At 32.9% G+C, this 24,839-nt stretch overlaps 1 protein-coding gene across 8 annotated transcripts in view; it reads right to left on the bottom strand.

The window, feature by feature from the left end:
* STRN3 (striatin 3) overlaps positions 1-24,839 on the bottom strand; it is a 115,750-nt gene that overhangs the window by 10,019 nt on the left and 80,892 nt on the right. For 5 of the 8 annotated variants that reach the window (XM_079906551.1, XM_079906545.1, XM_079906544.1 and 2 more), the window contains exons 8-15: positions 22,610-22,720; positions 13,760-13,897; positions 9,462-9,595; positions 7,966-8,141; positions 7,730-7,777; positions 7,308-7,429; positions 3,575-3,742; positions 2,199-2,339 (exon numbers count right to left, since the gene is read on the bottom strand). In XM_079906551.1, the coding sequence (XP_079762677.1) occupies positions 2,199-2,339; positions 3,575-3,742; positions 7,308-7,429; positions 7,730-7,777; positions 7,966-8,141; positions 9,462-9,595; positions 13,760-13,897; positions 22,610-22,720 (1,038 nt within the window). The remainder of the gene's footprint in view (positions 1-2,198; positions 2,340-3,574; positions 3,743-7,307; positions 7,430-7,729; positions 7,778-7,965; positions 8,142-9,461; positions 9,596-13,759; positions 13,898-22,609; positions 22,721-24,839) is intronic. The other 3 variants (XM_079906546.1, XM_079906547.1, XM_079906548.1) reach the window with 3 other exon arrangements.

Here is a 24,839-nt window from a genome sequence, read left to right as displayed (position 1 = left end):
CCTGGTGGTCCAGTGGTTAAGAATCCGCCTCCCAACGCAGGGGACATGGGTTCGATCCCTGGTCAGGGAACTAAGATCCCACATGCCATGAGGCAACTAAGCCTGCGCGCTGCAAGAAGAGCCTGTGCACTGCAATGAAAGATCCCACGTGCCGCAACTAAGACCCGAGGCAGCCAAATAGATAAATTATTTTAAAAAAAAGGGAAAATATTGTCAACATTTATTAGACTAAGTAAATCAATCATTCTACATGTATACAAGAACTCTTAACTGAACTTAAACACATTGAAAAAAATAATCTATGTAAGAGGAAGAAGGGGACTTGGGTTGAAAAGACACTTTGGGTATAATGTGGTTTGAGATTTGACCATGGAACCATTTAAATGTTTTCTATAATTATAAAATGACTTTTAAAAGAGCAGTCATGAAAAATCAAACAAATGAAACTTAACGATAAAATTAAATGAACTTAACCATATATCCAATCGGCAGTATAAGCACAAAGAAATGAACTACTTCAAGTGACTTTTTAAAGCACAGTAATTAGACTGTCCGACACTAGTAGACTATACCCTATTATCAGTAATGATACTGTTGGTGGTGTTGCTATTATTATTCTGAGATGACTGTATCTGTACTGTGAGATAAATCAAACAAGAAATTATGATGATTTTGCTGAGAACCAAGAGTTTCAACATTGTTAAAATGAGATAAAGATACGAAATCAATGAGATAAAGATATGAAATCAATGAGATAAATCTGAATTAGAATTGGAAGTATTTGTATAAATTTATCAGTCTTTTTCTTTATTAAAAATGTATTTCTAGCTCTGTCCACTGAAAAAGTCTAAACCAATGACCAACTCAAGAGACATGAAAGCCATGGGGACTGACTCAATAGCACAGCACCTATCTTGTAGTCTCTAAATGCCATTTTCCACTAAAAGAAACCATGGCTCCTTAGAGAAATGGCTGATTTCAGATCTGGGGTGCAAAGTGAACAAGATGAACCTAGAACACCTTGTCATCTCAGAAGGCAAGAAAACCATCAACAACTAACAGGGTCATGTCAAAAGGAGGACTCAGAAGCCAAGCTGAATAAGCTCTCACTGGCCAAAGATGAAATAATCGGAGTAGCAATAAAGATAATACCTGCAACAGACTGAAATACATAAAATACATTTATATCCAAGAAAGATTATAATGATAATAAAACCAAACAATACCCAAAAGACTCACTGGTCACCTTTGGAGGATGCTAGGGAACTACCTCATCATTTTAAAGCAATCATTTATCTTGCTTTTCCTTTATAACTACTAACTCCAGGTAACCAAATTACTGATGAGAGGTGTTCCTTTTTATAGAAGCATTCTAGCTAATAATGGAGAAGAAATGACAAAATTAGAAAATAATTTTTCAGCAGTTAATGAATTAATGGACCCAAGCAATGAATGGAAACATAAGAAAAAGATACACCAGACAATATTTACTTCTGAAAAAAGTGCAGATTACTATGAAATAATCTTGCGAAAAACACTTATAAACTTTAAAATGAAGACAAATAAAAACATTGAACCTGAATTTGAATAAGCCTCTAGATCCACAAACAATTTACAGGAAATAAAGTGAATAGAGGAGCGCATTAAATGATACCACAAGGACGTAACTGGCAAAATCCAAACTATGGGAAACTATAGGACAAACTACCTAATTTCTTCAATTAAAAAATGCAAGGGAAATAAAAGAGATGGAGGGGGAACCTACAGATGAAAAGAGACCTGAGAGACTTACCAACCAATCACAATGCATGGGCCTTATTTGGATCCCTATTTGAATAAACTGTAAAATACATACACATCCTATACTTACAACCTTGGCCATTTACACATAATTAATGGAGCTGGATGATGAGTTCATTTGGTTCATTATATTTTCTCTACTTTCACATGTATCTTCATTAAAAACTTAATTAATTCACTTGCTTTCTTTTACCTTTACATTGCTCTACTCACTTCTCTGTCCCCACATATTCACCCAAGCTTTTAAGCATAATTTGAGGAAACAGCAGAAATAATAAGTATACAGTGAAAGTAATTATTTTTCCATCCTAAATACAGTCAAAATATAAAAATTGAAAGGTTACCCAACTATTGTGAAATAATCCTTTTTAAGGTTCCAACCTTACCAGAAAACTTACCAGAATCTATCTGTGATGAAAGCATCACCAATGACTGTGATGTTTCTAAATCATAAATTACTGTACTACCAGTGTTGAAAGAAGTCACCATATGAGCTGGATCACAGCCTATAAAGTCAACCGATGTAGGTATTCCATGCTCTGAAGGGAGCACAAAGAGACACAGTGTAAACACAATAATTTAGAAATCTCTGATTTTCTACTAAGAAAAAGGAATTTGAATATTCTTGAAATAATGTTAATAATGAAAAAGAAAGCAATTATGTTAGGATGGTAAGATATAATGGGTAACTTTTCCTCAATTATTAGGAGTTTTTATAACATTATAAGAAAAATATAGCTAGAAGGCTCTTAAAGTAAGAGTAGATATATACAAAAATTATTGTTCTCCTATGCATTTTCTTCTGAGAGAGAAAAAAAACCCTAGGTTAGTTTACTGGCCCACTTGCAATTTTATTTCTTCCTGTAAAATGATAAAATAGCATTCTCACATCACTGTCTTGGGAGACTGTTCACCTGTCTGAGACTGGTAAGCCTTATCAAATAGCTAATACAAGTCAAATTTTTGGATCTGTGAAAATGAAGGTTTGGACTTTGGAATGCACTGATGCAGTACTATCCTAAAGTGTCCCAAGCAGCAGTTTTGCTCTTTAACATATTAAATTCAACTGTCCAGATCAATGCACAACTACGTGAAATCTGGAGTAAGCAATTAATTACCTGGATGAAGCAAGAAACAAATTATCTAAATGAATTTTCACCTCAAAAGCTTATTTAGGCAATTCAAAAATTAGTAGAATCACTAAGGTATCTAGAGACCCAACAAAATTAAGCGTAAGTGTTCATCTAAAATGTTTTAAAACAAAAAATTATTTTTAGTAAAAATAAAAGGTATGATTTTAAAAAATTACTTGTGTAACTCAGTTTGCACTTCCCAGTTAAGGGTGCTATTTCAATGATTATGGCTAGACTTCTCAACCAGTGTGCTCATATGTGGTTTATAGGTATGCTTGAGACTGTGATCCCTTCAATCTTTGTAAGCAGCCACTTGGATGGAGTTGGTGGAGGGCCTCCTGCTGTTCCTGTAAGTAGCCTCGTTTGTCTACTCTACTGTCACATACAAATAATTCTATTCTTCACATAGGACATGTCCTGAAAATGGTCAAAAAAAGCACTGAGCTACAGGATATACTTGCAAAGCACCTTTCTTATTTATAAAAAAAATGACTAGGAATAAAAAAGATTATCATAGCTTTATAAATTTTTTTCAATTATCTCTTTAAGCAGTCAGGAAATAGTAAATCAACTACTTTGTCTTTTTTATCTTCCAAATTTTTAAAAAATTAACTTTTTTCAAAGAGGCAAAATTTACTCACCCTTGTCTCCATTGTAAGTGCAAATACATGGCAATTTTTCTTGTGGATTCCATAATCTAACAGTGCCATCTGCTGAACATGACAGTAATTGATTTTTTATGCCACTATAAGCAAGACCCCAGACAGCATCTGTATGAGCAACTAAAGTGCCAGCTAGAACATTTGGCTCTGTAACAAAAGAAACAAATAAAAGTTAGCTGAAAGAAGTTTTAAAAAAATGCTTTTGTATATAAAGATAACTTACTACATAATTAAGTATAAAGACTACACATACGGTCATAATAAGATAAACCAAAGTGCACATAGCCATCTCTATGTTGTGGAGTTATGGGTTATTTTTATTTCCCTTTCCAATACTTGCCTATATTTTTGCAATTTTCTAAAAGGAACACACACTTAAAAAAACCAAACAAAAACAGCATTATGGAGATGTAACTCCCATGTCATAGAAACCACCAATTTAAAGTGTCAGTTAAATGGTTTTTAGTATATTCAACAAGTTGTGCAATCATCACATCAACATTAGGACACCTTCATTGCTTGTTAGCTATTTCCCCCCAATCTTCCTCTCTGCCTTTCTGCAGCCCTAGGCAACCATTATTCTACAGCCCTAGGCAACCATTATTCTACTTTGCTTCTATAAATTTGCCTATTCTGGACATTTTACACAAATAGCTTTTTGTGACTTCTTTCACTTAGTGTAATGTTTTCAAGGTCCATCCACGTTGTAGCATGTATCAGTGCATTTCCTTTTATTGCCAAATAATGTTCCAGTGTATGGATATACTACATTTTACTTATCCACATCTGATAGACAATGGGGGCTAATAACATTGAACATCATTTGTCCTACAATCCTGTTTCTCTACTAAATTCCCACTTTCCACAGATATTTCTCATCATCTCTGCAATACTCACAGTTCGTAACCTCCCTTACTCATGAATGATTCTCTCTCATACTTCACTGGGGAAATACAGAGTTGAAATAGAAACTTTTCCCCTACCTTTCTGTCACCCAACCTATAAATCTACTTGTATCTAAAACCATCTTCTCCGTGTTTCCAGATACAACTAAGGAATTATCCTCCTTCCCTCAAAAGGCTAATTCCACCAGGTATTCTGGATTCCATTCAACACACTAACTTGCTTTCATGTTTAGTTTTTCTACTACACAGATTATCCTCCTCCCTGGGATCATTACCACAGCAAACGAATATGCTCCAAAATCTCTCAACCTAATAAACAAACCTTACACCACCCTTCCACCAAATAATAGAAAACCATATTGAGTAAATGTGCTTTCTTACCTCCCATTTACTCTCTAAATCACTCCAATACCATCACCACACCAAAACAACCCTTGCTAAAATCACCAATGTCAAAGTCTATTCTATCAAATTTAGTAACATTTCCCTTCCTTCCTTCCTCCTTTCCCTTCTTCTCATCACAGTGCCTTTTCATCCATAGAGTGTACCTTGAAAGGTCATCCAGAGGTCCCTTTACCTTTTGGTCTTAGCCCCAACATCCAACCTCTGTCTGGCCCAAACCTGGACATCTATTTGTTACTTATAAAAAAGAACCTTCCTATCTTTATATTATTAGACCTCTAAGCAACATTTGAAAGTGCATACCATTTCTTCTCAAAATGGTATGCTTGCATGATTCCACATTTTCCTGGACACCCTCCTACCTCACAGGCCATGCCTTCTTAGTTTTTTTGGTTGGCTCTCTTGCTCTAGCCACCCCACCTGCCATGTCAGAGCTCCTCAGGATTTTGCCTTCTCTTCCTACCCTATACAACACATTCTCCCTATGTAATGCCACCCATTCTCATCTTGACACTGATGGTACCTACTTGATATTGCCATCTCTTAACATGCATAAAACCCCAAACTCAGCATCCTTTATCTTCTCACACCTGTTCTGTTCCCATTCAATATGCTACCATCGTACACTCAGTTGCTAATGTCAAAAATGCAGGTGTGGTAATGAAAAAGTTCTGAATTAGATAGTGGTAATGACTGCACAACCCTGTGAATATGGTAAAAACTACTGAACTGTGCACTTCAAAAGGGTGAATCTTATCATATGTGAATTATACTTCAATAAAGCTGTTAAAAAATAAACAAGAGTCACTCATCCATCACTATATCCACTCAACCCAATTTATCAATAGATTCTGTCTGTTCTACCCTATCTCCCCAGTATGTCTTAAATCTATTTCTCTCCAACTGCTCTACTACCCACTCTAATCTTGGCAACATCATCTCTCACCTAGTCTATCAGATCACTATGTTACAACTTTACAACTTCACATTGGTATTCCTTTCTCCACTCTTCCCACCCCCAATCTATTCTCCTTGCAACAGGCAGAGTTATCTTTTTAAACCCTACATTTCCAACTTGCTTCCTGGCTTAAAACTCTTTACTAAAAGTTAACTTTGTTCTTCAGATTTTGGCTTGAATGTGATTATTTTAGACTATATCTAAAGAAGACTTTGGCTGTTACTCTCTCTCATAGTACTGTATCTTCATACCACTTACCACAATTTGTAACTATCCATCCCCTTGTTTGTGTTTAAAGTCTAATTTTTTCTATCAGACTAATTCTTATTTGCTGTATGCTTGACATCTGGCAAATTTAGGCACCAAGTGTGTGTTAAATAAAAAGACCAAAGAGCTCTTAAATTCTTTTTTGAAAAAATATTAACATTTATTTGGCTGTGCTGGTTGTGGCACACAGGATCTTTGTTGCAGCGAGTGGGATCTTTAGTTGTGGCATGTGAACTCTTAGTTGTGGCACGTGGGATCTAGTTCCCTGACCAGGGATCAAACCCAGGCCCCCAGCATTGGGAGTGCAGAGTCTTCAACACTGGACCACCAGGGAAGTCCTTTAAATTCTTTTTAAATGAACCAACCATTAAGTAGACAACTATTTAACCATTCTCATACTAATAAACGTTCATTTTGTTTTAATTTTTTATAATTACAAACAATGCCTTTGTAAATATATTTGAATACATGTGCAGGTATTTGTTAGCCAGATTCTAAAAGTGGCACTTGGGAATAGAAGTTTTTTTTTTTAATTAAGGAATTTTTTGTCCCTCAAGTTGACAGATTTATATTCCCTTATGTCCCTAATTTGTTTCTGTCGTCTCCCACTAAATATTTTTTGAACTACATAAAGTATTTAAGTTTTAAAAATTATTCCCTATATTAAATTTTATTCTCCTTTCTGTAACTAGTACTGAAATTAATGTTTGAATTAATACTGTTTTTAATTTTTGAACACCATAGAGGAAGTACCAACTTGCAGGCTAAAATATTCATGGCATGATATTTCTTAATTTTTCTCTTTAATAAAAGCACATTACTAGTAAATGGAAGGACTAAATGAAGAGACTAATACATATTTAAATAATCTTATAATATTTGAGGTGATTATTTTTGTCAGCCCCATTCACTTTAAAAAAGACATCTTGAAGCCTTCCCTGGTGGCGCAGTGGTTGAGAGTCCGCCTGCCGATGCAGGGGACACGGGTTCGTGCCCCGGTCCGGGAAGATCCCACATGCCGCAGAGCGGCTGGGCCCGTGAGCCATGGCCAGAGTCTGCGCGTCCGGAGCCTGTGCTCCGCAATGGGAGAGGCCACAACAGTGAAAGGCCCGCATACCACAAAAAAAAAAAAAGAAAAAAAAGAAAGAAAAAAAAAAGACATCTTGAGACTTTTACTTACCATATGTATCATATGGATCCACATTAGGACTAGGCATATTCCACCACTGGATAGTTGCATCAATACCACCACTAAAACACTGTTCTCCATTAGAACTAATAGCTAATGATAGAACAGGACCACTATTATAGGAAAAGAGGAAAGAAATTACTTATAAAGTCTAAGAAGAAACTCACATCTGCATCCCCCCAACCTCTCTCTAAATTTATGTGGTATCTAAAACTGTTTAGGTAAACATGTACATTTGAACAGTACTGATTATATTCTCACTAATACAATTATTAATCAAATGAAATATTGTTCAGTATGTCTTTCCTAACATAAAACAAACATTATGAGAAAATTATAAGGTTTTACAATTGATAAATAATAATTAACAATAACTGTGGTTGTTAATTAAGTCCTAATTCAATAAAACTTACATGTGGGCCCTAAATGTGTAGATAGGCTCTACATCTAAAGAGGCACTCCTAAAAGAAGGGGAAAAAAAGGGTGGGGGGGGGAGAAGATAAATAATGGTAAATCATTGGTTGATATACAAGGGTCATTAGGAAAGATCAAATGAGTACATAAAAGATATGGGACCATAAAGAATAATAATTATTTATAATTAGCAAATTTGGAAGGAAAAAGAATAGGCTAACATTAAAATACTTGCTTTTTGGCAGGAACTGTTTTTTGCAAGTTCCATAGTTTCAGAGTATGGTCCTCAGAGGCAGTAACCAGCACAGGTTCTACAGGATGAAAAGCTAATGCCCGTACTCCATCAAAATGGCTACGTAGTGTATACTTGGGATTCCATGTCTTTCGAAAGGCATCTTTATTGGCAGGCAACTAAAAAGAAAGAGTGCAATATTTAGTGGTAAAAGTAGTTAACTGATAGGCATGTGGAATTTTTGTTTGTTTTGGAGTGTTTAAAATATATATTCAAAACTGCTTTGCTAAAATAAAATGTCCAGCGGAAATTTAGTATACCTTAAAAACTTTATAACAAATCTTTATCATTTAATAAGAACTAAGAAGAATAATTTCATTAGCTTTCAAATACTTAGATCAAATGAGTCCCTTAATCTGTTTTACCTAATCATCAGGGTAAACCCAAAGTCCTATTAAACATCAAATGAGAACAAAAACAAAACAACTACCATGCTGCAATACTTTACATGAAAACAATAAAAATTATATAAATTACTACTAAAAATCCAAGGGTGCAACATTAACAATACAGCTGTCATTTAGAAAATCAGCATGTGATATTTTTCAAGGCATCAAGTTAAAGTACTTTCCAAAAGTCTGAACTAAAGACACTTTATTGATATTGATAAGAGGTTAATCTTTTTACCTTCATTTCTCCATCTGTAAAGACAGGCTGTGAAACCACTTCTAAAGTAGTCAAAAGTTTATTGGAATTTAGTTGCTTATATACTTTAAAAGTATTAATGAGAATAATCCAGCCCACCAAGGCTGATGTCTCTAAAAAAAGCATGCTAACGTAAGTATAAAATGTAGAAAAAAGGACTTTGTTATGAAAGGAAAAAAATTAATTTGCTGAAAAACTGCAAATACACTAATACAAAATCTAAGCAAGTATAGTTAACTCTCGATTGAGTGTTTATTGTCTATAAAAAATTTAACCCAAGACTAGTTTCACCTCTAACACTGTCCTTCCCACGTCCTCTCCATCCTCTCCCCATCCCTCAAGTGAAGGACTAAATATTCAGGAAATGACAAACTAACTCTAACATTATCCTTTAAAAAAAAAGTTCAACAATAAAACGTGCTTTTTAAGAATTATCCTGAAGGCAAATAAGTGATTCAGGTTACCTATTTTTCTCTTAACAGCAAAATATGGCTTAATTTGAGTAGGTAATTGAGAGTTGACTACTCAGTTAGATATTTATCAACCAATATTTTAAGGTAATCAATCACCCCAAACTCCTAACTAATCCACCACAATACCTAAGAAAAAATTTAAACACCACAAAGAAAGTAGTTATAAGAAAAAAACTACATGTCACTTCAAATAAACACAATGTCACACTTAAACTTATCTTTTCCATGCACCTTGACATTAATTCTGTTTTATAAGTGTTTCCAAAAAATAAGGAGCCTTCTATTAAATCATTAAAAAATTAAAAATAAAACTGCACTTACATCATAACTATAGTCTGCATCATTTGTTACCGTCAAGTCTGCAAGGTCTCCAAGGCCCAGTACACTTAACAAAACATCATCAGAACCCATAATAAATGACTTGCCTCCTCCAGATGGAAACGTTATTGGTTCAGCTATAAAGAACAAAACCGCTTCTTAAATGCTGAAAAATCATACAGTACAAGACAATATTGTGGGGGAAATGTAAGCACTTAACAGTTACAATATTCAGTAATATAATTAATTTTTTTCCCACTTCCCTCATTTCTTCCACTCAAAAAATCCTATTACTGTGTAGTAATAAACAAGTGTTTATTTTGGAACTGAACATAATTTCCCACAAATCAAATGTGCACTAAGATATATTATTTCAGGGTGGGAGGTGGGGCACAAAAGCTTTGTCTATTTACATCACTTATCACTTTGGTACAACTGTAATTATAGTATTTTTAAAACATAATAGGTTGTTGCTAAGTCCTTTTGCTTTCTATCATATTTGCTTGAAAGTGCTAGGTATTCTAGTCCCTGGTAAAAATTAATGTAAGTATTCACATGTAAATAGTTTCCAGTCTGCAATACAGTGTATCAGCTTACTGAAGTGAAGCCTTAAATTGCTCAGATTTCTTCAGTAACAGCAATGGTCTAGGAAAAGGGCAGTTCTACCATCACTGTCCGTTTTCTTTCCCCAAAAGGTTAATGTATGTGATCTTCAGAATGGCTTCCAGCTTTCAAACTTTGACTATGTTTTTTTATTTTAACTTCCCTTTTATTTACCATTATACTTCTAAAGTAAAATAACTAATCTATACTGACTATGGATAGCACTTTAAACTTCTGATACTTGGACCAATTAAAATCAAACACTGCCATAATTAGAATAACTACACTACTATAAATTTTGCTATTACAGTTATAGTATAAGCAATAATTCTCCGTATCATTTCAAACATGCTTTGAAAGCAAAATTTTAATCTTAAAATACAAGGGGAAAGTACATAAATCATTGTAATACAAAACAACTCAACATATCAATACATATTTAAAATCCATGAGCAAATTTAAAAGGGAAACATAAAAATTCAAGCTATTTATCAATTTTGAAAAATTCCTATAAAAGATGATGATATAAATTTAATACACTATAGGAAACATAACAGATGTCATAAAACTTGTCAGTCATCACTAATACTACTGAAAATATTCTGAGAAGATACAAGTCAACTTCTCCTAGATATATACTATGGCAAAAGTAAAATTCATCCTTACTTAGAATATCTTATTATTTATTAAAGTAATCTGTAATATCAAAGTAAGCTATATAATTTGATTCAAATAGGGTCCTGAATGACATTCCTAAAATGAAGCTGTGTGTCAGCAACTGATATAGGGTAAATCAGAAAGAAAATACACATAGGGATAGTAGTATTTAATTAATTTTATAATGACTATACCTACTGAATCTAAATAATCTATAGCACTGATCCTTCCTATCACTATCTAGTATGCAGTTATTGGTAATACCAGAGCAGCTGAGAATTATAAAATCAATAGTTTAAAATTATGTTTAAGAACAATTATATAAAATTCATTAGGTATTACTTTCTCAAAGCATTTTTAGCCAGTACAAGGACATGTTTTTCTTTTAAGCTCAGAATTTGTTTCTAAGACAAGTTAGAACAAAATGCCACAATTCCTCCCACTCACAATTATACAAACACTCAATAACAGAACTTTTGATAAATGCCCAATAAAGTATTGGTAACTTTAACATGGTAACTAATTATTCTGCATTATTACATATTCTTTTTGCAGAGATATTTCTTATCAGTTACTGGACAATTTAAGAGCATGTGAAGGGAAGTGTCTAAGCAATATTAGCTAGTTTTATTAGAGTTTTAGATTAACTGTATTAAATGAAAAGTATACCAATTTCTAATTAATCACATAACTACAGTTCTCTATCTCTATACACATATATCCATTTATATATAGCAAGCTATCCTGCTCACTCAGCATTTACTACATATACATCTCGGTGAAACAAATCTTTTAAGCTGTATTTCTCCTTTCCACAATCACCCATTACTGTGGCATATAGCAATCATAATAAATACTCAATTTATCTGCCCTTGTCTGTTTGCAGAGGGAATTAATTTCTATTCTATAAATTCATTTTATTAATGTTAACATAATTACCTATAGCACATGATTACATAAGCATAAAAATGTTATTAGCAATTCAAAGAAAAATTATTAAAAGGAACAGTTTTTAATGATATAAATTATGATACCTTTTATTAGATAGCCTAAAAGATTTCATCAAGCAATTTAAGAAAACTATTATCATATTAGCATTTCCCTTTACGGAAATCTTAGGGTCTACAAAACGAGGTCTTACAACAAGGTCCTTTGTGTACTTTTTAAATTAATCCTCCTTTTTTATGGACACTAATGACCAAGGAAACCTGTAGCTCACATATCAAACTCTTCCTATCTCCTTCAATTTTATCAAATCTAAAGAACACAGCTCAGTAACTGATTCCATCCATGCCAGTGGCAACATGGTATACCTTAAGTCTTAACTAAAAATTGTCTGAAATGTTGTAATGTGTATAAGTTTCTCTCCTTGAAAACAGATATTTTTTCTTTATACAATGAGGTATGACACGGCCTTCAACAGGAATGCATAAAGTTGGAGATGGCCACAGAAAATAAGAGATTATGAACTCTAATGTTCCCTTCTTAGCTCTAAGTCAAAGCTGAACTTGAATCTTTTTTAGTAACAAATTCTAATAATATTTACCCTTTAAAAAGTGTAATAATGTTATGCTTATCTTCCCACCCCCTAGACCTTCCACTATTAATAGTCAGATCACTGAGTTACTTTTTTTTCTTTAAAAAGCACAATTAGACACAAACATACATACAAGTTCTAAATTGGTTTTTGTGTAGCATGAGTCTTGACTGTTTTTTTCTATAGGTCATTGGTTTGAAACATTTAAAAGGGTCCCTAATTCCTGCTAATACGGCCTTGCCTTAAGCTGTAAAATCTGCAGTTTATGTACAGTGTTAACTACAAAAATTTTAGCAAGTTTTCCTATGCACTGTTTGGTAAACCATTACTAAATGCATAAAATGAAGAATAATGGAGCTGGTATATGCATTTTAGAAAATACTTCCTAAAGTAAAACAGGAAAATAGCTTAACAGTGGGAAAGAGATCTAGGAAAAAATCAATAGACTTTTACTTTTCCTGTTGCTTTTCATGCTTTAATATGTTTTGTTTTGTTTTTATTATTTTAGTGATTTTCTTTATCCTTCCTCAAATATCCCTAGATTATGATGAGTGGTAAATGCATGCAGAGATGATTGACTGTAAAGGAAAATGCAAAATTATTTAATTTTAAGGAAAATGTACTAGTAGAGAACCCTTAGAAGAGCATAAGATGTATTCAAAATTTTTTGACTGGGCTATCAAATTACCTTACAGAGCAAAAGCAGAAATATCAGTGAAATTCAATCTATATGCCAAATTATTAGATAATGGACTATCCTTTATATATATGTATTATATATCACAATAAACCTTTGGTAAGAATTCAGTCTCATTACTTACAATTATAATGATCTAGACCTAGATTTATCAATTACTCAAGTACATCTACATACCTTCAGCTAAAATCAATTATGGAAAAAAATGCCTAAATAGTATTTTCATTTCCTGTACATTTCTAATTTAGGCAAATTTTAGAAAATTAATTACAAGTAGTATATACCCAGCACCAGGTTAAAGAATAATGATGTTGCCTTATTCTAAAATGATTATATCAGGCAACTGTTTTATATATAGAGAGAGAGAGAAATAATACATGTAAAGTTCCAAGCACAATCTCTGGCACTTAGTTGTCTCCTAATCAATGACAGTTATTATTAGTTACTAAATGTAAGCAATATGACAAAATGACTAAATAGTTCTTTTCCATATGTACTATTTCAAGTCTACTATTTCTCTGCTACTAGAACTGTAAGCTAAAGTCACAGTTCAGAAAGGTACTTTGAAATGATATATGAAACAACTCCACCTAACACCAAAAACAAACAAAAAAATTATAAAGACACAGAAGCCAAAAATTTCAAAATCCCTTAGGACAATTACACCAAGAGCTTGCCCAACACCTTCTCTGAAGATCATATAAACTGATCATTTTAAAACAGCAGCAAGGTTATAATATTAAGGAGATGTGATTTGGAATTAATGTCTTCTGCAATGTAAATAAACATGACAGCTAAATTTTGTACCTTCCTCTGCTCTTGCACCTTCATGATCAGTTCTAGTAGAGGCTGACCTAGACTGATTTATGAATCCTGAAGGGATGAGGGGCAGCTCATCATCTCCCAGATCAGCTATCATGTCGTAGAATTTTGTCCTGTTGACCCCTGTAAATTAATGTCAGCAGCAGAGGTTCATGTAACAGCTACCGCTTGACTTGCTAGCAGCCTTAAAAACCTACTTACTAACAAAATAGGCTATTTTTAAGAAGTTCCAGTTATAAAAATCTCCAATAATCAAAGATGTCTTCGATTTTCCATACCAACCCCCCCAAATAATTTAAATATTTAAGATATTCACTATTTCTGTGGAGATACATATATACATAAAATTGAGTCTTCTGTCACACAACCAAAGTTCTAAGCTCACAGACACAGAAGGTACCATTAAAACAAAAAATTTTGGTGTTTAAGTTACCATTTAACAGTGTAAAGAATAAAACATGAGTTTTTCCAACATAATCCATTATTTTAAAACATTAACAAAGAAATTAGTACAAATGATTTTTATGAGGGTGCAACAAACAATTAACTTTCCCTGTGTTTATGTGGATATTTTCCTGCCATATTCACACAAATATGTCATTAACAAATCAACTCCAATTTTCCTCAAAATGTTTTTTCACTTTTCCCAAATTTGAAAAACCTGATTTACCCATGAGCTCTCTTAGTTTCTCATCATAGTATAAAAAGTCAGCATTGTCATAGGCCATAAGTTTAAGGAGAGAATTTCAGCTGTTGCATGGATAATTCAGGCCCAAATATGCAAAACTCAGTAGCATCTACAGTACTGTGGGATCTCTTTAAAACTGAAATTCAGAAATGACAGGAGAATCATTTCTCTTATGTATTTTGAAAGAAAATAGTTTTAAGAATGTCATAAAAAATAATTTGAAAAGACAAAAGAAAATGCTTTATAGTCAATATAAAGTGAAAACAATTAAAATAGGCAAATCCAAGGCCACACTTTATGACCTTATTTACTAATGTCAACATTAATGGACTAATTAGACTACATAATTATTAAATTTCACTATGGCTATGAGAATATTAGTAATTCTATAGGAACTATCATTCATTTATGTATCCCTAACAGAATGCCAGATAGTGAGATTATAAGGCTTAATGGAAATAGGTGGAATCTTATACATTTATTAACTCTATTTCACAGTAATCCCTAGCTTCTTAGAAACGCTTGAGCAACTCTACTGTACGCAAAATGTCAAGTAGTCTGAATTTCCTAAAGTAATTATAATGGAGAAAACTCAGTTATTATCTGAGGATTTTCCCCGACAATGAAGTGACTGTAAACAAATTCTCTAATAAATGAAAAACTGCCAACTGGATATCTAACCATCAGTGAAATTCAACATGAAAGAAGATGAATGTTATCCTTTCTCACAAAATAGCTCTCCTTTATAACTTTCCCACTTATGAGTACCAACATCATTGACTTGATTTCTGTTCTTAAAATTCTGCAACCACATCTTTTTTCTTTCTTTCTTTCTTTTTAATTTATATTTTTGGCTGTGTTGGGTCTTCATTGCCGCTCGTGGGCTTTCTCTAGTTGCGGCGAGCAGGGGCTACTCTTTGTTGCAGTGTGCGAGCTTCTCATTGTGGTGGCTTCTCTTGATGCGGAGCATGGGCTCTAGGCAAGTGGGCTTCAGCAGTTGTGGCACGCGGGCTCAGTAATTGTGGCTCGCGGGCTCCATAGTGCAGGGAAGCCCTGCACCCACACATTAAGAATTCCTTTTCAACTTATAAATGAGGAGGGGGGAGATCTGTTTTTAAATAGAAGCCTCCTTTAAACTATTCTTCAGGGACTTCCCTGGTGGCACAGTGGTTAAGAATCCGCCTGCCGACGCAGGGGACACAGGTTCGATCCCTGGTCTAGGAAGATCCCACATGCTGCAGAGCAACTAAGCCTGCACGTCACAACTACTGAAGCCTGCGCACCCTAGAGCCCGCAAGCCACAACTACTGAGCCCACGCGTCGCAACTACTAAAGCCCGTGCACTTTAGGACCCGTGAGCCACAACTACTGAGCCTGTGTGCCTAGAGCCTGTGCTCCGCAGCAAGAGAAGCCACCGCAGCAAGAGAAGCCACCGCAACGAGAAGCCCGTGCACTGCAACAAAGAGTAGCCCCTGCTCGCCGCAACTAGAGAAAGCCCGCGCACAGCAACGAAGACCCAATGCAGCCAAAAGTAAATTTAAAAAATTAAAAATAAATAAAACATATTATAAAAAAATATTCTTCAGATTAATCTCTTTCTTGCTATTGACTTTATTCTAGTCAAAGCTTGCATTCTTATGAATTACTGCAGAAGGTTCCTAATTGGTTTTCCTCTCTTCCAGCTCCATTTGTCTTTAATCAAATTTGAATACTACAGCTAGATTAGTTTTCCAAAATTATCACATTTATCATATCATTCCTTACTCTGAAACCACAAACAGCACTTCAACACTCTTTGAATCAAAGCTAACTAAAATCTTGTACTTAACCCTATATGTGCTTCATATGCGCTGATCCTATTTTCCTAACCAATCTCATCTTTCAGTGCTCCACAATACAAATCTCCCTAATTTTCAAATCAGAGCAGTTTCCCTATAGTATCAATATTCACCAAGGTTCTTTCTACCATATTTTGTCATATCTGTCCTTACCTATCCCTTAGAAAGGTGAGAATACTTCCTGCACATACTTCCATCTCCTCTGTGAGCCTTTGTTGATCTTTCTCTGCTCACTCTTATCATACTTATGTATACCATAAATTTGACTTTATTAGATATTACTTATAAATAATTTCATCATATGATAGCTAAATATAATAAAGACAAGAAAAAGTTTTATCATTACAGGTAAGTCATATCTTCCTGAACACATGGACTGGGAAATATGGAAGAAAAGGAAAGCAGGAGACAACATGAAAGTTAATTAATGTTTAAACTGAGGATCCCAAATTATATAATTATTACTTTTTTTGGCTTGCATACTATAGCCAAACATTAGTTTCTGTTTGGCACAGTGGCAAGTTTAGGAAAGATAGGAATGTCCCTGCTTTAATTCTAGTTTCTCAAAAACTGCTAAAAGATGAAAGCAGATTTCTTAACCAGATGTAACAGTCCTATCTAGCACCTACTTTGTAGAACATCTTTCAACTAACTACATTTAATGCTCTTTCATTCTCTTTCTAAATCTATCCTGTATTCTAAATACAGTAATTGTAATGAAATGCAATTTCAAATAAAAAATTTGAAGTCTGATTAGCAATAATGAGAAAATTGTAATCATATTAGTGTAATAGAATGTTATACATAATATTATAAAAATATTCAACGGCATAATTGAAGACTCATTAGGTATTAATTAAACAAAAGTTGATTCTCAATTATTACTCTAATCTATAGAAGAAATACTCTTTCTAATTGTAACACCAAGAAAAACTGTCCTTTCATCACTATGAATAATAAAACAACCCATCTATCTCTTAACCACGACCATCAAGTCTATACAAATGCACAATCAAAAAAAAAAAAGCACAATCATCTAAACAGATTCTAGGAAAACGAAAAACAGTATGCCATGTGTAAGCCAAACTATGGACTGACAACTGCTGTTAGTGTTTTTGTTTTTATTTTTTTTGTGTGTTAGTGTTTTTAAATTCACTCACAAACATACACACTCATGACATGAAATCTATCTTTCCATGACTCTATTAAGTAAAACAGTAATTTTTTTTCTCTTAACTGAATCTACTGTTTTCCCTTTCTCAATCTACTGTTCTCCCTTTGTTAATCAGCCTTATATTCTGAAGTGAAACCAAATGTTTAGCAGGCAATCTGGAGAAGATAAGTTTATTTTAGAATAAGATTTAGTTATGTCATGTTTGCTTGATCTGTTGTATTTTCTATCATCTTAATTAAAAGAAAGCTTTGACATGACAAATGTCATCTTAAAAAAATGACATCATAATATTAAGGAAAAAATAGTTTAGCTGCAAAGTGATTCTGCAGTTGAAAAATGTGTCCTCACTGAAAGAGCATCAAAATACTTTCTCCCCCTTGTGAAAATACCTGAATTATTTTCTTGGGGGAGAAAAAAAAGAGAAAGAAACCTGAGTTGAAGAGTGGTCTGTTTTAGAAGTGTGAAATTGAAGCCAGAAATATAAAACAACTGCGTTTCTTAGCTGAAAATAATATCCCTTAACTATGAAACAACTGTTCGTCTTTGATTTGATGCAAGAGAATAGTGAACAGTTTTATGGACTCTCTCCAAAACAGAAGCAGGTTAATCATCACAGTCATTTTATAGTATGTGCCAAGGTGCTTTTATAGGCTTACTGAAAGTTATTGCTACAAAATAATAATTTCACCTTAAATGTTCTAAAATGCCTAATATATAGATGATTGGACTTAAGTCACAATTTACAAAAATATTATATTCCCTCTTGACAGTCTGTCATCCTGAATCTGGAATAGCAAATGACAAATACTAATATGAAACTTTTTTTAAAAAAGGAAAACTAGAAAATGATCCAGGGATGCTCATTTATATGTGAATCTTTGAAACACAAATCTTTTGAAGAAAGGACACGAAATAATCTAATCTTCTTTATAAGCCTCAATTTTATAAGTATAAAACAGCATAGGAATAACAATAAGCAAGAATAAGACTATCTATTAAAGGAAAACATATTACAATCCACAATTTAAACTTTCCATGTTGAAAAACCAAAACAAATACCAAAGTCTTAAAAGATTTTTACCCTCCTCCTTCATATTCTAAATAAAGGTTCTAAATTTCAGATGCTTTACCCTTACTTCAGTTGCTATACACAGTGTGATTTTTGTTATTGATTTACATGTTTTTACTGAGACATAAAATACTGCAAAAAAGGAGACCATAGAAAGCTAGAAAAATCCTATCAAACCAAGATTTTGACAAAAGATTAATTCCGAACCCCCCCTCACTCCCTTTCCCAATTACAGAAAGCTTAGAAATTATTTAAAGATTACAGAAAACAGAGTTTTAGATTAGATAACAGTATTATATCACTTAATTCCCTGATTTTCCTCATTGTACTGTGGTCATATAGGAGAATGTGTTTGTGCTCAAGTAACATGCGCTAAGGTATCTAAGGAGCAACATGTCTACTACTTACTCAGTTTTCTGAACTGTTCAAAATAATAAAGGTACATATTTAAAGAGAGAAGGGATAAAGCAAATGTAGTAAAATGTTAACATTTAAAGAAACTGTGAAAGTGCATGGAATTCTTTACCCTATTCTTGCAACTTTTCCTTAAGTCTGAAGTTATGTCAAAATAAAAAGTTACAAGGAAAAGGAAGCTTAACCCTTCTGAAGCTTAAGACCAAAATAACTGTATCAAGTCTCTTTAGTTTCACGGTGTTGACTCTTAGAAATACTAATCAAAAAAGTAAGAAAAAGAAAAAGAAAATTAATACTGAATTGTATCTACAGTCCAAGGCAAGGATGTCACTTGTATTTTCTTTTGCCTTAGGTGGGAAAAATGAAGGGTGAAATGGAGTGAACAAACTGGAAGATAGATAAACATTAGCTTCCTGCCTCTTGATTTTAGAAGTCTTTCCATTTTTAATAGTCAAATCATGGTTGAGTCTTTACAAAGTTTAACAGTTGGCATTCTCACCACTTTTTTTCCCATTAAAAAAAAAAAGGCATTTAGATTGGATTATATCTGATTTCATATGGTAAAGTTAGCAAATAATTTTCTTCCCTTTAAGAAGCTGGAAAAAACTCTGTAGAAACTTAGTGCTATGATCCAACAGGTGTGATTCATTCACATTTTGGAATAAAGAAAAAAGGCTAAAGTTTATGAATTATTCTAACTTATACAAAGCCACATCTGCAAAAATATCAGAAAACCCAACAAAAATAGATAATAAGAATGCTAAGGAAATTCATGAATTATCTTTTCATGTAAAATTGTATCTTAGCATTAACATGATGTTCTACCTGGATTAAGACCTAAGTTTATTATCCATCAATTAAAAAAAAAATTTATTTCCATGGCAGGGATTCAGAGCCAACATTTTCAAGGTGAACTCTATATTAAAGAGCAAAAAGTTTTTATTTAACTAATTCACAAAGGAAGTGTAAAGAGAAACATAATTTATTATTTCCTAATTATTCACTCCTGAGACAGTGTTGGAAACCTCATCTTTATATCTACATACATGGGTAAATTTAAAAGCACTGGTGTTTATAAAAACAGTAAAAATGAGAAACAATCTGAAGGATTAACTAATGGAGGCTAGGTTAAATTCACAAAATGCAATGCTATATAACCACTAAAATTATATTTTATTTAGATGACTATGAAAATTACGAAAAAATGAATTAAAAACAATATGATATTCTTGTTGGAAATTGTTAAAGGAGGTTTATGTATAAAGACATTTAGAAAAAGTTGGAAGAATATATGCCAAATATTAATATCTGAGTTGTAGGACTGAAGGTGATTTTTACTTTTTTGTGTCTCTACATACTACTTGTATTGTTTGAATCATAAGTATGTTCTATTTTTATGGCTATATAAAGTTAGTTTTTTTTTTTTTTTGAGAAAACAGATACAAAAGCAAAATTAAAGGGGACTGGTTGAATAACACAGTACACATTTTGGTAATAAAATCGTATTGAGACATGAGAGCCTCAGGGCATAGCTGTGAGGTCTCCAGATCCTGATTTAATCACAGTAGTTCCCTTTCACCCATTTCACATATTAGGTTCTGCAATATTCTGCTTGACAACAGGGTAGCTTGGTATAAAGAAATTGGAAAACGTTATACAGTGGAATATTTATTGACATGAAATGGTATTTTCTATGAACTGTTAGCTAAGTAGGCAAATAACAAAACTGCATATTATGATCCTACTAAAGAAAATTAATTAAATTACAATTTTATGGGGATTTTAGACTTTAGTTTCAGTTCATCTGTTTCTAATAGTTCTTAAACAGGTATTTTTTTCAATAAAAAACATTTTTTAGAAAAATGTAAAACCTACAACTAAAAAACCTTAAGTTGACTTATATCTTCTTTCTAAACCTCAAAAAGGTACAGGCATATCTTGGATATATTGAGGGTTCAGTTCCAGACCACTGCAATAAAGCAAATATCACAATAAAGCGAGTCACATGAATTTTCTGGTTTCCTGGTGCATATAAAAGTTATGTGTACACTACACTGTACTGTATTAAGTGTGCACAGAATTATGTCTCTAAAAAATGTACATACTTTAATTTAAAATACTCTATTGCTAAAAAACAATACAGGGTTGCCACAAATCTTCAATTTGTTAAAAAGAAAAAAAAATGTGTATAGATCTAAACACATTCTATCAGGAAAAAATGGAGTATCTATATTTTAAATTAAAAGCAATACTACCTAGCATTTTCTAAAGAAATCTTCAGCAGGTAAGTCAGTTTATGAATAACATACAGAAAATAAGTAATCTAATATTCAAATAAACTATTTCTTAAAAAAAAAGATCTAAACCCTAAAATTCTAATGTCATTGTGTCTATATTAAAATGGCCAATCATGCAAAAGTACTTTTATACTCAACATGCATTAATTATATAGGTAAGTGATGTTAGAGCTGAACACAGTCCCTGCCCAGCATTAAACATTTTTAAATATGGTAAGCAGTTCAACATAAAATATGAAACTTCTTAGAGAACAATTTATCTTTTTATTCACATGCAATAACATAAATAAGCATAAGGTTATAAAAGTGCACAACACGTAAAATCTCCCCAATTCCTTATTTACCTCCACAATAAATTAAACCATTCAAAAACTGCTTCACTGAAGAAAACTTACACCCTTTTCCACTGCAACTGCCATTTCATAAATTAATATATTTGTCACCAGAGAAAGGAATATGAAAGAATGCCTACATGGTTTTTGCCATTGAAGTCTACTGTTTTCTCCTACACACAGTCAAAAAATTTAGACTGGCAGGATTCAATGGCCAGTTCAAAATGAAGTTCCCCAAAACTAAACTTCAGTTTCTCCATTTAATACTCATAGGTCTGAAGATGATTTTCATGCGACTGTTCTTAAGCTTGATTCACAAAATGGAAATGAATTACTTCTTTGAGATGTGCTGTAGCTAAATTTATACTTTTACAATACATTCATTGGTCAGGATATTAACAGTGAAAAATACACTGAGGTACCCAAAGACACTCAGTGATTGACCAAACAAACCCTACTGCCACCACTACCCTCTCCTCTGGCCTTACTCCATCAGAGTAGCTAAGAAAATACTGCCTAGGAGAGCTTTTTTTTTTTGCTACTGTTGTTTGTGGTTGGATTAAGGCCAGAAAGCACAAACTATGGAAAGGGCTTTCCTATTCACTGTATTTTGGAATTCTGAAACTAAGAAATGTAACCTGGACATGAGCTGGTTATAGCAGTAATACCCTATGTATCAACAATACAGAAAGTTATACTTTCTTCCTTTTGAACAGATTTCTATTATTTTTCATCACAAGGCCAATATTCCTTACAGTTTGGTAAACTTTTTAAAGCTTAAAATACAGACAAAAACCCTGAAATTCTTCCTTCATCCTCATCCACATATTTAAAATTATTTCCCACTTGATCAATAACACAACCTAAATTACATTCAAATAAATTTCAATTATACAACAGACAAAGTTTAAAGTTAGTTGCCCCCTTTATAAAACAAAAAGAAGTAGACAAAAAAATCAGAACTGAAGAATTTTTTTTTCTCAAAGATTGGTATACAAAAATTATAATAGAATCTGCACTTACTCTTTACCCCTTTCTTCCCCTTTCGTTCCTTCTTGTACTGTTCCTTCAGTTTACTTATTAGTCCCTGGTCTACATCCCAAACCTCAGTAGTTGGGGAGAGGTCATCTTTATCTACATGCAGCATATTATTAAAAGAAAAAAAATCAGCAGTTGGCAATGCAAGCTGTTGGCAGTAAACTGTTATAGCTTTATATAATCATAATAAAAATGTACTAATAGCATATATTCAAAGTACTTTAAAGGTGCAGTCTCAGTTTTGGTATTCACAACTCAAACTCTAAAAGCTCATCTAGTAAGTTTCTAAACATTTAATACCACTAACAAAAGTTAAATGGTGCTTCATTTCTATGAATCACAAATTTGAAGGTTATTATTCTTTCAATAACTGATATTCTTACAATGGACTGACATTAGAAATCTAATGTTATACAAAAATAGATCACTGCATCTTTATAAAAATGTTAATAAAAAATTATTCAGCCAGCATCATAAAAGCAAATGAATGAATTACATGCGAACTACTCATAAAAGTGCAAGCTAGAAAGGTCAGTGCCATTTTATTGATGAAAATATTCATGCACCTTCTGTCACATTGATTCTGCATGCACAAAATAACTGTACTAATGGAGAGGCATTCTAGTCCAATATAATACATACATATATTCCAAACTACAATGTTTCGAATAATCCATACAAAGCATTCAGAGAATCCCACCTCTGCCCCCACCCCACCCAAACAGTTCAACATCTCATTACCTTCTTCCATTGGTCTACAACTAAGATTAGCAAAAAAAAAAAAACAAAAAAAACAAAACTCAAATTCCACTGAAGAACTTTTTAAGAGTTGATACTTTTAGGGTAAGATAAAAGCAGTGAAAAGTATGGAGAAGTGAAAACACACATTGCTGTAAATCTGCTAAGGATGATACTTTAGCTATTTTAGCTGAATAAACAAATCCGTATTTGTTTTAAGTAAATACTTGTGCCTAGAATAAATTTACCCTATAGTAAACTAAAGGAAAAACAGCATTAAAAAGAAGCAGAATAAAAATATGTCTATTCGAATTATTTTAGGCATTAAAGGCTTTTCCATCCTTTAAGTTTTAAACTTACTGTTTAAGTTGAAAGCTGTTATTAGGAAGTTTAACATTTTGTTAAAGAACTAAGAGTTTATTTAACCCTGTTATTAAATAAAAATTATACCAAAACACATAGGCTAAGTCAATCAAGAAGACTGACATAAGAGGAAGATTTCAGAGAAAACATACTTTAGAAATTTTTGTTAACTCATTATATTCTGGCTTACAAGCCTTATAAACTCCCTAGGACTCACTGATTGCATCTATACAGTGGACATACAAAAAGCCTTTTTTCCTTATAGATAGTTGTATGTAAGTAAACATAAAAAATTCTCATATTTAAATGGTACACAGGGAAATTCCCTGGCAGTCCATTGGTTAGGATTTGGTGCTTTCACTGCCGGGGCCCGGGTTCGATCCCTGGTTGAAGAACCACGATCCCGCAAGCCAAAGGTACACAGAAATTCAATTTACTGTACCTTGAGCTTTTCCTACTATAATTGTCATCACTTTCTCCCTTACGGTACTATGATCTTAGGTAGTCAGTATGTAAAAAGCTAAATCCAAAAATTTGCTAACTTGAATTACCTGAAACTAGGTTGTTCAAGCCTGAAATTTACACGATTATTTGTCAAATCTGCAAACTGTAATACTGTTTGTAATACAGCTGTAATAATGATTTAAATAGAAAATCCACTTTTCATGTACTCTAATCATGAAAACAATGCTATATCAGGAATCCGTTCTGTCACTTTATCAAATACTCTAAGAAAAAATGTGATCTAGAGAATCGCTTGTACTCATCTTAATAAAGCTTACAATTCTTATTTTTAAAAGAGACAAATGGACACATTTTGAGCAAACTTTGTTAAACCTCATAGAAACAACAACAAAAAATTTAAGTGGTATATACTTTACACTGGAAGTTAGATAAAACAGTAAAGTTTAATATGTTTTTTAAAAGACCTTTGTAGAAAAATAAATCTGTGAATAGCTCTAACTGGAGTAGCAAAGGGTAGTGAAGTGAAAAAGCAAAGGGAATAAAAAAGGATAAGCTTAAGAAAAATACAAATACTACTTGCAAGGTAAACTCAAATCTAGAAAACAAAGGTAAACTTAAGGCAGTGCAAAGAAAAGGTTGGTGAATGCAT

This window comes from Stenella coeruleoalba, assembly GCF_951394435.1.
Source record: "Stenella coeruleoalba genome assembly, chromosome: 2".
Classification (NCBI taxonomy): Eukaryota; Metazoa; Chordata; class Mammalia; order Artiodactyla; family Delphinidae; genus Stenella; species Stenella coeruleoalba.
Note: the sequence above shows the minus strand (reverse complement) of the source record. Positions and strands in the feature narration are given on the sequence as shown.